This window comes from Desmodus rotundus, chromosome 2, assembly GCF_022682495.2.
Source record: "Desmodus rotundus isolate HL8 chromosome 2, HLdesRot8A.1, whole genome shotgun sequence".
NCBI classification, from domain to species: Eukaryota; Metazoa; Chordata; class Mammalia; order Chiroptera; family Phyllostomidae; genus Desmodus; species Desmodus rotundus.
The window spans coordinates 103208966-103223091 of NC_071388.1; the positions used below are offsets into that span (position 1 = coordinate 103208966).

A 14126-nucleotide genomic window follows, 5' to 3' on the forward strand; every position below is an offset into this window, starting at 1 on the left:
GCTATTCAAAAATACAACAAAGAGCTGGTTCTTTGAAAAGATTAATAAAATTGACAAATCCCTGGCTAGCTATACTCACTAAGAAAAAAAAGAGAAAAAGACTCATAAACAAAATCAGAAACGAAAGAGAAGTTACCACAAACACCACAGATATACAAAGGATTATTCTAGAATACTATGAAAGACTGTATGCCACCAAATTGAATAACCTAGAAAAAATGCATTAAGTACCTAGAAATATATAACCTCCCTAGATTGAATCACAAAAAATTTGAAAATCTGAACAGACTAATGAACAGTGAGAAAATTGAAATAGCCATCAAAAACCTCCTAATAAATAAAAGTCCAAGACCATTTGGCTTCACTACTGAATTCTAACAAACATTCAAAGAAGGTTTAATACCTACCCTATTCAAACTCTTCTAAAAAATTGAAGAGGCAATACTTTCTAACATATTTTTATGAGATCAACATAATCATGATACTAAAACCTGGCAAGGATAACACAGAAAAAGAAAACTACAGACCAGTATCTCTGATGAATACCAACGCAAAAGACCTAAACAAGATACCAGCAAATCGAATACAACACCACATTAAAAAATAATACATCATGATCAAGTGGGTTCACTGCAGGGGCAAAGGACAGTTTGACACACACAAACTGATCAATGTGATGCGCCACACTGACAAAAGAAAGCACAAAAATGATTATGATCTTTTCAATTGATGCAGAAAAAGCATTTTGATAAGATACAACATACACTTATAATTAAAACACTCAATAAAATGGGTATAGAAGGAAAGTACCTCAACATAATAAAGGCCAAATGACAAACCCTCAGCCAATATCATACTCAATGGTGAAAAACTGAAAGCTTTCCCTCTAAAATTAGGAAAAAGACAAGAATGCCACTCTCACCACTCTTATTCAATATAGTTTTGAAAGTCCTAATCAGAGCAATTAGCCAAGAGAAAGAAATAAAAGGCATCCAATTTGAGAATGAAGAAGAAAAAGTGTCACTTTTTGCAGATGATATGATTCTGTATATAGAAAACCCTAAAGACTCCACCAAAAAACTATTAGAAACAACAACTACAATAAAGTTTCAGGATACAAAGTCTGTACAAAAATCCACTACTTTCTGGCCCTGGCTGGTGTGGCTCAGTGGGTTGAGTGCCACCCTGGAACCCAAAAGTTTGATTTCTGGTCAGGGCACATGCCTGGACTGCGGGCCAGGTCCTCTGTTGGTTGTGCAAGAGGGAGCCAATTGATGTTTCTCTCTTTTTCACTTCCTTCCCCCCTCTCTCTCAAGTATAAATTTTTTAAATCTTTAAAAAATTATTTCATTAAAAATAATCCACTACTTTCCAATGAAACTTCAGGGAAAAAAACCTCCACAATTCCTTTGCAAATGCAACCAAAATAATAAAATATCTAGGAATAAACTTAACAAAAAAACAATATTCAATAAGCTTCAAATATTATTTTTAAATTTTCCCAAAATATTTTGAGAGAAAATAATCCTGTTTTGTATTTTTTCTACCAATTAATAACTGAAGTAGAATCAGAGGCTAGACTCCTAGTTGAATGCTCTAGACATCAAAGTTAAAGGTTCTAAAAGAAATTAAAAGGGTAGGAAAATTGAGCTTGAGCCAGAAGGTAATAGCAATCTGTATTTCTCTCAGAAAATATGTATGTTGAAATAGCAATTTACTTTCACTAAAAAATTAATAAAGATACTGCAGAAAGACCGTCAAGTGGGAACCAGGAGTCTTAGGGTTACTAATTCTTACCCTCCCACAAGCTGTTTTTATAACTGAGGATTATCAATTCACCCATTTGGTAGAAAGCTAAAAGCATCTTTCGCAAACATAACTATCTTTTAAGTATTTATGGTTCAATAAGTAGAAACAGAAAATTTTAATAACTTGAAAATCAGAATTTGAATCATGAGTATAATTTACTACTAGTTCATGTTATTAACCCAAGCTCTGAAAAAATACCAACAGACATCAACTTTTGGACTATTTCCTAGATCTAATTGGCTCTAAATAAACAGTGGTCTAATATCTAGGTTTAAGGTATTTGTGAATTTTTATATGACCTTTTATATTCATAATTTACTTTAAAAGGTCAGCTAATAAGTGATCCAATTAGATTATATGTGTACAGTATTTATTTTTTATGATGTTCATCTTTATTAATAAACCAACATGGTATATACTCCCAAATCTCAATGGGCATAATCATATTGGAGCACTTCAGAAATACGAAACACAGACTCTATGTTTCAATTTCTACTTCAGTTATGGAAACTTGGGCAAATAACCTGAGTGCTAGTTTCCTCAGTCGTAATGTGATGATAATTATAGTATTCAATTAATAATGTTACTGTGGTGATTAAAAGAGAAAAGTCTTATTGCCATGTCCGGAACATAAGTACTCAAGATTAACAAGGAGTGGTAGGGGAAGGTTAAGATTCTTAGAAATAGAAGACAGTAATAAAGCTTTCTTCAGAGTATATAGCAAGTAAGGAAAAAAATATATAAACCTCCATTTCCCTATAGGGGTTAACCAAAAATCAGAATATTGATGTTATTAACAAGATTTAATTTGAAAAGTTCAAATGACTCATTAACTTATACCTCAGAAGTTCAGTAACACAGAAATCACTTAATACTAGTGAGAACCTAATTCTAATGGCCTTTGCCCATTCCGTGTGAGCCTGATAGACTTGTACTTTCAGTTCCTTAATTCTATGCTGAAGCACTTGAGTACTGGCCCATCAGTGAAACTTCATTATGAATACCTGAAAATAACTCAAAACACACCTTAATAATGGATCTTCACCACATAAAAGATTATGGTATGACTATAGGCATATATATGTGGGACAATCAAAACATAAAATATTAACTTACAAGTTCTGTTAAATGTCTGAGATGTCCAATTTCTTCTGGAAGTGAGACCAATTTGTTATTACTAGCAATTAAGACTTTCAATGGTAAATTACACAAATGTACTGGCAGTGTTGACAGTTGGTTCCGACTACAATGGGTAAGGAAAAACAGAGAAGAGTCAGGGCTCACTACTTAAGAAAAAATATTCCATCTTTGCCATTCTCTACTCACTGAAATAACAAACATTTAAGTCTTACAAGGAACAAACAGGATTTTAGATTTGAGTTCTAGCCTACATTTCCTTACTTGTCAACTTTCTAATTTTTAGGTGCAACATTTAACCTATCTGCATCTTACACAGATTCCTCATCTGTAAATTGAGAATCTTAGCATCTCCTCTACCTGTCTTACAGGGCTCTTGTACCATAAAACACCTTTGCCAGTAATAAAGTGCTCAAAATATTATTTTAATGAAGTTGAATTTATATAAGAAAATGACTTAAAAATAGGGTAGTAACTATCATTCTCTTCTTTCCAAAGAGTTATAAACATAAAAGTGTTTGTAATCTATGTCCCACATCATCGCTAAAGATATAATGAAATGCAAAATGAGTATGTCAACTGCACAATAAAATGATTACATGTAAAAATATTTCAAAAGGATATTTCATTAGCTAATTTTCTTCAATGAACATTTATAACTTTTATTTTTATTTTTAAAGTATATTTTATTGCTTATGCTATTACAGTTGTCCCATTTTTTCCTCCTTTATTTCCCTCTGCCCTATACCCCCTACCCTATCCTCCTGCAATCCCGCCCTTAGTTCATGTCCATGGGTCATACATATAAGTTCTTTGGCTTCTACAATTTCCATACAATTCTTAACCTCCCCCTGTCTATTTTGTACCTACCATTTATGCTTCTTACTCCCCGTACATTTTCCCCCATTCTGCCCATGCCCACACGCCACTGATAACCCTCCATGTGATCTCCATTTCTGTGATTCTGTTCCTGTTCTAGTTGTTTGCCTAGTTTGTTGGGGGTTTTTTAGGTTCAGTTGTTGACAGTTGTGAGTTTGTTGTCATTTTACTGTTCACAGTTTTGATCATCTTTTCCTTACGTAAGTCCCTTTAACATTTCATATGAGGGCTTGGTGATGATGAACTCCTTTAACTTGACCTTATCTGGGAAGCGCTTTATTTGCCATTCCATTCTAAATGATAGCTTTACTGGATTGAGTGATCTTAGATATAAGTCATCGCCTTTCATGACTTTGAATACTTCTTGCCAGCCCCTTCTTGCCTGCAAGGTTTCTTTTGAGAAATCAGCTGACTTTCTTAGGGGAACTCCTTTGTAGGTAACTGTCTCTTCTCTCTTTCTACTTCTAAGATCCTCTTCTTTATCTTTTAATCTTGGCTAATGTAATTATGATGTGCCTTGGTATGTTTCTTCTTCAATCCAATTTCTGTGGGATTCTCTGAGCTTCCTGGACTTCCTAGGAGTCTATTTCCTTTGCCAGATTGGGGAAGTTCTGCTTCATTATTTTTTCAAATAAGTTTTCAGTTTCTTGCTCTTCCTTTTCTCCTTCTGGCACCCCTATGATTCAGATGTTGGAATGTTTAAAGTTGTCCCAGAGGTTCCATAGCCTCTCCCCATTTTTCTGAATTCTTGTTTCTTCATCCTATTCCAGTTGGATGTTTATTTCTTCCTTTTGTTCAAAATCAATGTCTTCAGTCCCGGTTCCTTCCCTTCACTGTTGGTTCCCTGTATATTTTCCTTTATTTCACTTTGTATAGCCTTCATTTCTTCCTTTAAAATTTTGCCGCCTAACTCAATGATTTCCATGAGCATCCTGATTACCAGTGTTTTGAACTCTACATCTGACAGGTTCTCTATCTTTTCATTGCTCAGTTATATTTTGGAGTTTTGATCTGCTCTTTCATTTGGGCCATGTTTCTTTGTCCTGGCGCACCTGCTATTTTGTAGAGGGTGGAGGCTTAGATATTTGCCAGGGCGGGGCAGCCCACTTCCTTGTGTTGTGGTGCAATATGTGGGGGAGGGGTCAGAGAGGGATCAATGCCTTTTGCTCGACTCTGAACTGGCTTGCGGTCATTTCCCTCACTTCCCACAAGCAAATTGGGCCCTTCTGGTGCTGATTCCAAGGTATGTAGACTTGTGTACACTCTAGGACATTGTGGGTCTCTCCAACGAACTCTCCTGTGAGACTGGGAGTTCCTCCCACTGCCACAATCCCCACAGATTTTTATAGCCAGAGGTTTTGAGGCTTGCTTTTCCCACACTGGAACCCTGGGTTGTGTGGTCCGTCTTGCTCCCCAGTTGTTCCTCCTGGGTTATCAGCACGCAAATGTGGGACCGCCTGGTCAGCCAGCCGCCACTGTGCTGCACTTCCTTTACACCCTGGCTTCCTGTCGCTGCCCCTCCTACAGGTCTGGATGAATGTTTCTTCTTTAACTACTTGGTTGTCAGACTTCCATACAGTTCGAGTTTCTGACTGTTCTGGTTGTTTTTTGTTTTTAATTTTATTGTTGTCCTTCTTTTGGTTGTGCAAGGAGGCAAAATGTATCGACCTATGCCTCCATCTTGGCTGGAAGTCACGTATAACTTTTATAATAAAGTAACAGAAGAATTCTTGTAAGATATGAAAAAATGGAATAGATGAGTTGATGTATTTATACGTTCAGAACTGACGACACAAAAGTACATAATCAGAAGAACCAGACAAAGTAATTTCAAGTCTACTAGTCTCAAAATGTAATTGCAGAACCACTGCTACAAGCCTGCTGCAAGCCTACTAGGCTAATGGCTATTAGAGTGTATCCATGATTGCAAAGACAGCAGGAAAAACTAGAGAGACAGATGAAATACTGTTAATTTAGCCTAAGAATGAATACAGAAATTGCTGATATGAATAGGTAATATAAAATTCAGTGAAAGGAAACAGAAATTTGAAAAGGCTACATAAAACCAAATGTTAAAAAAACAGAAACATCTTACCTAATATTTAATAATGTCAGAGCCTGTAGGTTTAGAATTGCCTCTGGTATATACCGAATACAATTTTGGTATAAGTTGAGATTCTCAAGAGAAACAAAGTGACATGCTTCTATGGGAATTTCTGAGAGGCGATTTCGTGATAGATCTGAAAGAAAAAATAAATTAAGTTTAAAATCAATCCTTGCTACTTATCTTATTGAAATGTTAAATAGGCAGGTTTTGTGAATGTTTGAATTACCAAGAGTTCCTATTGTAAAGATTGATCCAGAATAAATATTCAAATATTTATTAATTGAATAAACCATTTTAACTCATGCCCCTACACCTGTTGCTGGGAAATGCTGATTCCTTTTGTGTCTCCCCATATACAACATAAAACCATTATTCTTTGCAAGTAACACAAAATTCTAAGGCATATCTGCCTTACAAATTACTTCAAAGGTCATACTAAGTACCAAGTATCCAAGGAAACAAATGGATCCCTAAAATCTGCTTTCAAAAAAGCACAGACAACATCCTGATATTTTTTAAAGAGCAAAGCAAAACCAAACCAGACAAAAAATACTATTCCTTTCTTTACCGGTCAAGATGACTAGGGTTATGTCACAGAACTCAGGAACCACCTTTGCTCCCACTGGCCAAAAATGAGACAATTTGAGGTTCAATAAAGATAATAATTGTAATAGATTGAAAGCTATTACACATACTGAATCATACAAGCATTTAATGACACATCCCCTCTCCACCCCCAAAAGCTAACAAAGAACCAATTAATTATTTTGTAAACTGATAAAGGGGAAAATTCAAACATTTATCTTGTGTCCCTTATATGTATCACTGAGTATCCAAAGAGAAAAGGAATGCATCTATATATGTTTTAGCTGTAAATGAAAAATAATGGTAGAATATAACCATTTTGCAACCCTCAATAAATTACTGGATCTAGAATTGAGTATTAATGGCTGTTATCTTTACAAAGAGGCAATCAGAAATTATATGCCTCCCACTAAAGAATAGAACATCACTTACAGTCCTGTTAACGGGACAAGAACCTAGTCTAATCAAGCTTCTGGATCAATTGCAAAGTTTCAGGAAATGCAAAGGACAGAGAAATGGGCTGAAATACAGTCTACCACTACCCATTTAGATTTAATAAAATATACTGTGAAATTCATCTGCTCACTACTGTTTTCTCTCTGCTTCTGCCCTACCTTAAAGTCTTTGCTGGGAATTATTTGGTGAGAATCCTTTACTGAGAACTTTCCCTCTATCTAATAGAGGACCTAGTCCTGCATATCTTGCTTTCACCATAACAAGTGAATGATATTTTGGGTAGGAACAACTACAGTTCTTTTCATAGTAATATGTACATGTTATTTAACTACCTTCTAGTTTCCAGTGTCACACTGAGTAGCTCAGCACATATCTGATCATTTTTCCTGTATAAGCAGCTTATTTGTCTCTAAACCATCCCTAACACTCTAGAGTCTGAAACTCAGTAGGCTTTTTCAATCCTTCTTTAAATCAGAGAAATTCTCCTCTTTTTTATCTTTAGTTGTTACATCTCTTCAGTGTGCTCCCTCTCCTTTGTATTTTTTTCTGTTTTGATATACTCTTCTACATAATGTCCCAAGACCATGAATTTGAGTCTCAACAATAATCATCCTCTCCACAAATTAATAATTTGTTTTGTTTTGCTTGTTGAACTCGTGACCTCTTACAACAGTTCTAGTTCACTGAACACACTTGTTCTAGATATAATCTTTGTTAATCCTCTCTCTTGATGATGGAGTTCCTATAAGAGAATTATTCTCCACTGCCAATTCATACCTTGCCTCATCCTTAGAGCTCAGGTCAAACTGCTAGAATTAATACCAAAATAAGGGGAGCAACCTCTACAATGCTCTGAAATGACTTCCTTCACCTCCAGCTACCCCATTCCTCCAGGCACAGCTATTTCTGAGGACTCAAGTTTTAATAATTGCCCCATAGACTTTGGCCTCCTGTTTTCATTCGGATCACAGACTCACAGACCCCATACAGGACCCACTAGCCTGTGAGCTCCAGAGCTGCTTTATTCTGAAGTGATGGCAACTAACTGAAGTTGGGAAAGTCTATCATTATGCCAAAATGCCATCATTAGGAAAAAGCCCAAGTAACAGAGACCGTTAAGTACTAAACTAAAGATTTCCTACAAAACCACTTTGTAAATCACTTCTTTAGTACAAAGTACAATGAGAATTCTTTTGTCAATTCTTATTTAAATTTTCTTTGTATAATTTTAAAAGTTGAATAAAAGAAAGAAATTAGACTTCCAGCCAAGATGGAGGCATAGGTAGACACACTGTGTCTCCTCGCACAACCAAAAGAAGGACATTTTAAAAACAAAAAACAACCAGAACTGACAGAAAATTGAACAGTATGGAAGTCTGACTACTAAGGAGTTAAAAAAGACACATTCATCCAGACTGGTAGGAGAAGCGGAGATGTGCAGCCTGAGAGGAGAGGACTTGTAGCAAGGCTGTGGCTGGAGGACCAGGACGGAAAATAGGGCAGTTTGCGGACTCAGGGAGGCGGTGGACTATGGACCAGGGTGGGCAAGGCTGCAACTGGCCAGCAAGGCAGCAGCTGGCGGACCCGGCAGTCCCACATTCCCGAGCAGAAAAACTGGCAGGAACAAAGGGGGAGCAAAAGAGACCCCAGGGCTCCAGCTGCAAACCTCTGATTGAAAACACCTGTGGGGGTTGAGGCGGCAGTGGGAGAAAACTCCGAGCCTCAAGGAGAGTTCGCTGGAGAGACCCACAGGGTCCTAGAACATACACAAAACCACCCACTTGGGAATCAGCAGCAGAAGGGCCCACTTTGCTTGTGGGTAGTGGGGGAAGTGACTGAAAACAAGCAGAGAGCAGAGCAAGTGCCATTGTTCCCTCTCCGACCTGTCCCCCACATACAGCATCACAGCTCAGAGACATGGGTTGCCCCGCCCTGGTAAACACCTAAGGTTCCGCCCCTTTATATAACAGGCACTCCAAGACAAAAAAACAAAACAAAACAAAAACAATGGCCCAAATGAAAGAACAGATCAAAGCTCCAGAAAAAATAAACTAATCGACAAAGAGATAGCCAAACTATCAGATGCACAGTTCAAAACACTGGTAGTCAGGAAGCTCACAGAATTGGTTGAATTTGGTTGCCAATTCGATGAAATAATGAAGGCTATGCTAAGTGAAATAAAGGAAAATGTACAGGGAACCAATAGTGACGGGAAGGAAACCAGGACTCAAATCAACGGTATAGACCAGAAGTAAGAAAGAAACATCCAATCAGAAAAGAATGAAGCAACAAGAATTCGGAAAAATGAGGAGAGGCTTAGGAACCTCCAGGACATCTTGAAACGTCCCAACATCCGAATTATAGGGGTGCCAGAAGGAGAAGAGGAAGAACAAAACATTGAAAACTTATTTGAACAAATAATGAAGGAGAACTTCCCTAATCTGGCAAAGGAAATAGACTTCCAGGAAGTCCAGGAAGCTCAGAGAGTCGCAAAGAAGCTGGACCCAAGGAGGAACACACCAAGGCACATCACAATTACATTCCCCAGGATGAAACGGAAGGAGAGAATCTTAGAAGCAGCAAGAGAAAAGGACACAGTTACCTACAAAAGACTTCCCATAAGACTGTCAGCTGATTTCTCCAAAGAGACCTTACAGGCAAGAAGGGGCTGGCAAGAAGTATTCCAAGTCATGAAAGGCAAGGACCTACATCCAAGATTACTGTATCCAGCAAAGCTATCATTTAGAATGGAAGGGAAGATAAAGTGCTTCTCAGATAAGGTCAAGTTCAAGGAGTTCATCATCACCAAGCCCTTATTATATGAAATGTTAAAGGGAGTTACCTAAGAAAAAGATGATCAAAAATAGGAACAGTAAAAATGACAGCAAACTTACAGTTATTAACGACCACACCTAAAACAAAAACAAGAGCAAACTAGGCAAGCAACTAGAACAGGAACAGAACCACAGAAATGGAGATCACATGGAGGGTTATCAACAGGGGAGTGGGAGGGGGAGAGGGGGGGAAAGGTACAGAGAATAAGTAGCATAGATGATAGGTGGAAAATAGATAGGGGGAGGGTAAGAATAGTGTAGGAAATGTAGAAGCCAAAGAACTTATATGTATGACCCATGGACATGAACTATAGGGGGGGAATGTGGGAGGGAGGGGGTGGGCAGGATGGAGTGGAGTGAGGGGGGTGGGAAATGGGACAACTGTCATATCATATTCAATAAATATATAAAAAAAATAAAAGAAGTGAAAGGTTTGAAGTCTACATCACGCACCTCAACTTTTAGGAACTGCATTTGAGAGATATGTCTCCAAAACATCTGCTTTGAAAATCAACAGGGCTCATGTTCTGAGCTTGGACCTACCTGCTCCAGGGCACAGCTCAGAGGAGGTTGACCTGTTTTTATTAAAGTATTGGCCTAGGGGCAGGCATCTAATTTAACATACACATATAGGACTCTGCTGGAATACTCTCTGGAGACAAGAGACTGACATGAGCCATCGTTGCACTCTCCCATTGCTATGCTCCACAGCACCAATATCTCCTAGAAGGGAGCTTTTACATGCATCTGGTGGCCCATCTTTGCAGTGCTGCCCGGGGAATGACTCGATTGCTTGGCTCTAGAGACTAGGGGAGCTCGCATTTCTGGTCTCATCAGTCTGTAATAATCGGTGTCATTCAGAAAGGAGCTCATACCTCTGCCTAGTGGCCCAATTCTGGCAGTTGGTAACAGGGGACACTCTATATTGCCTGTCTCTGGCTGACAGTGGGGTATACATTCATGGGCAACTGACTAATAAAGAATTTTTAAGCAGCTCTCACCCCAGGGCACAGCAAGAGGCAACAGACCCAAGAGGCTCTGTCATTCTGTGAAAGAGGTTCATGGCTAATCATCACAGCTCTAACTTGAGGGTAGCTTTCTAATTAAACACACATTCAAGGTGTGACTATAATCCTTTCCTCAGACTTTGGAGAGCAGGCATTATATTCTTGCTCTCCCTTGGCCATACTCCGGAGTGCCAGTGTCTCCTGGAAGGAAGCTTTACCAATTGGTGCCCTTGTTTTTGCAGCTGCCACCCACAAGCACCCCTTGATCACTGGCTCTGGTTCCCACAGGACTGTGGTGGCAACTAGAGAGAGTTCTCAGCAGGTGGCCATCACCTGGGCACTATGCAAGTAGCAGAATGAGGCACTTACCCAGTCCTTCTGTAAAGAAAGATTCTTTGCTTATTTGTCCTGTAGCTTTGACCACAGAGGCACACTTCAGGTTGGCATACATATAGTAGACTATGGAGCTGCCCTCAAGGAATGTAGGCTCTGGATACCATCCTGGTGCTCCCTCTCTGCCTTGCTTCAGCTCCATGGTATCTCCCAGAAAAGAGCTTACACATTCATCTGGAACCCCAATTTTTGCAACTGCCACCCAGGAAACATTGCCAGATCACCTAGCAAGTGAGGTTTATACTTGTGGTCCAACAGGACTGTATATATTTGCATACTCTTAAAAGCTGCTGCCTATGGATCTGGATTCCACAGAGCTTGAATCTTGGTGTTTAGATCCTCCCTGTAGGGATGCTGACAGGTCTTAGCACATCCTAAACTACTTGGAGCTATTAAAAATGAAATAGGCTGCTTGGACAAGCACAAAAGTTTAAGAGACAACAGGGCTGTAGCAAGGCTGAATGATGATGTTCACCTCCTACATGGCACCATTCCTTCAAAACTAGGAGAGGAGACTGTTTCATCCACTGTATAGAAACCAACACAGAGACTCAAACAAAGTGAAGGAATAAAGCAACGTGTCCCAAATGAAAGAATAACATAAAACCTTTACAAAAAACTCTTAATAAAATGGAGTTAAGCAATTTTTACCTGGTAAAGAGTTCAAAGTGATAGTCATAAAGACCCTCACTGATCTAGTGAGAAAGAATAAACGAACAGTGACAAATTAAACAAAGAGATGGAAACTATAAATAAGAAAGTACTAAATGGAAGTAACTGAGATGAAAAATATAATAACTAAAATGAAAAAAAAAAAATCCACTAGAGGAGTTCAACAGCAGATGAGATGAAGCAGAATAGAAAATAAGTCAACTGTAAGACAAGGCAGTGGAACTCACCCAATCAGCAGCAAAAAGAACTAAGAATGAAAAAAAGTGATGATAAATTAAGGGGCTTATAGGACAGCATCAAACAGACTAATAATTGCATTTTGGGGTTCCAAAGAAGGAGGAGGAGAAAAGAACAAAAACTTTGTTTGAAAAAGTAATGGCTGAAAACTTTGCTAACCTGGAGAAGGAAACAGACATCCAGGTCCAGGGAAGCACAGAGAATTCCTAAGATGAACCCGAGGAGACCAATACCAAAGTACATTATAATTACATTGTCAAAATTTAAAGACAGAGAAACTATTAAAAGCAGCAAGAGAAAAACAACTTGTTAAGTACAAAGAAACCCCCATAAGACTACCAGCAGAGCCCTGGCTGGTGTAGCTCAGTGGATTGAGTATGGGCTGTGAATGAACCAAAGGGTTCGATTCCTAGTCAGGGCACGTGCCTGGGTTGCAGGCCAGGTCCCTAGTGGGGGCCACATGAGAGGCAACCACACACTGATGTTTCTTTCCCTCTCTTTTTCCCTCCCTTCCCTTCTCTCTAAAAATAAATAAATAAAATCTTTTAAAAAAAGACTACCAGCAGATTTTTTTCTGCATAACTTTTGCAGACCAGAAGAGAGTGACATGATATATTCAAAGTGCTGAAAAGAACAACAACAAAAACCCTACCAATCATGAATACTCAATCCTGGAAAATTATCATTCAGAATTAAACAAGAGATAAAGAATTTTCCAGAGAAGCAAAAGCTCAAAGAGTTCATCTCACTAAACTGACTCTGTAAGAAATGATAAGTGTTCTTCTTTAAGCTGAAAATAAAGAGTACTAATTAATAACAGAACATATGGAAGAGTAAATCTGACTGGGAAGGTAAATATATAGTAAAGGTAGTAGATTAATAATTTATAAAGCTAGTTAGAAAGTTAAATGACAAAAGTAGTAAAACTTATTTTAATAGTAAGTTAAGAAATACATAAGTTAAAAACATATAAAATGTGACATCAAAAAAAAGTAGGGAGGAAAGTAAAAATGTTGAGCTTTAGAATGGGATCAAACTGAAATTGTTATCAAGTTAAAATAGACCATTATAGATATAAGTAGTTATAGATAAGCTTCATGGTAACCACAAAGCAAAAAGCTATAGTAAATACATAAAATAAATAAAGAGAAAGGGATGTAAGTTTACCACTAAAGGAGGTCATGAAACCATGAGAGAGCAAGAGAGGGAACAGAAAACCATAAAAAACAGCCAGTGAACAATTAATGAAATAGCAACAAGTACAACCCTATCAATTATTACTTTATTTGTTAATGGATCAAATTCTCCAAAAAGACAAAGTGGCTGAATAGATAAAATGACTCCATCTATATGCTGTTTAAAGAGACTCACATTTTTTTTAATCCTCATTCAAGGACATGTTCCTTGATTTTAGAGACAAGATAAGGGAGAGAAAGAGAGGGAGAGAAACATTGATGTGAGAGAGAAAAATCAATCAGTTGCCTCATATGTGCTCTGACTAGTAACCAAACCTGCAACCTAGGCCTGTGCCCTAACTGAGAATCAAACCTGCGACCTTTTGGTTCATGGGACGATGCTCCAACCAATTGGGCCACGTGGGTCAGGGCTACAAGAGACTCACTTCATTATTTTAAAAATATTTTTGTTGATTTTAGAGAGAGAAACATCTATTAGTTGCCTACCATAGGTGCACCAACCTAAGAATGATCTAGAAACCTAGATACGTGCTCTAACTGGGAATCAAACCCCCAACCTTTTGGTGTACTGGATGATGCTCCAACCACTGAGCAACGCCAGCCAGGGCTAGAGACTAATTTTAGTTGCAAGGACACAGAGACTTAAAGGGAAGGGATGAAAAATAATCCATGCAAATGGAAACCAAAAGAAAGCTGGAGTAGCTATATTTATAACAGACAAAATAGACTTTAAAACAAAGACCAGTTAGAAACAAAGACTGTGATAACAAACAAAGATGGGTGTTACATAATGATAATAGGATTAACAAACAAG

The 14126-nt window shown here is 38.0% G+C and overlaps 1 protein-coding gene and 1 long non-coding RNA gene across 17 annotated transcripts in view; one reads left to right on the forward strand and one right to left on the reverse strand.

Moving 5' to 3' along the window:
• The window catches only part of LRCH3 (leucine rich repeats and calponin homology domain containing 3), a 144221-nt gene that overhangs the window by 76630 nt on the left and 53465 nt on the right, over positions 1–14126 (reverse strand). For all 14 annotated transcript variants that reach the window (XM_045185982.3, XM_024578226.4, XM_045185986.3 and 11 more), the window contains exons 2-3: positions 5921–6065; positions 2926–3052 (exon numbers count right to left, since the gene is read on the reverse strand). In XM_045185982.3, the coding sequence (XP_045041917.2) occupies positions 2926–3052; positions 5921–6065 (272 nt within the window). The remainder of the gene's footprint in view (positions 1–2925; positions 3053–5920; positions 6066–14126) is intronic.
• The window catches only part of LOC139440696 (uncharacterized), a 72402-nt gene that overhangs the window by 26306 nt on the left and 31970 nt on the right, over positions 1–14126 (forward strand). The gene's annotated exons all lie outside the window — the stretch shown is intronic.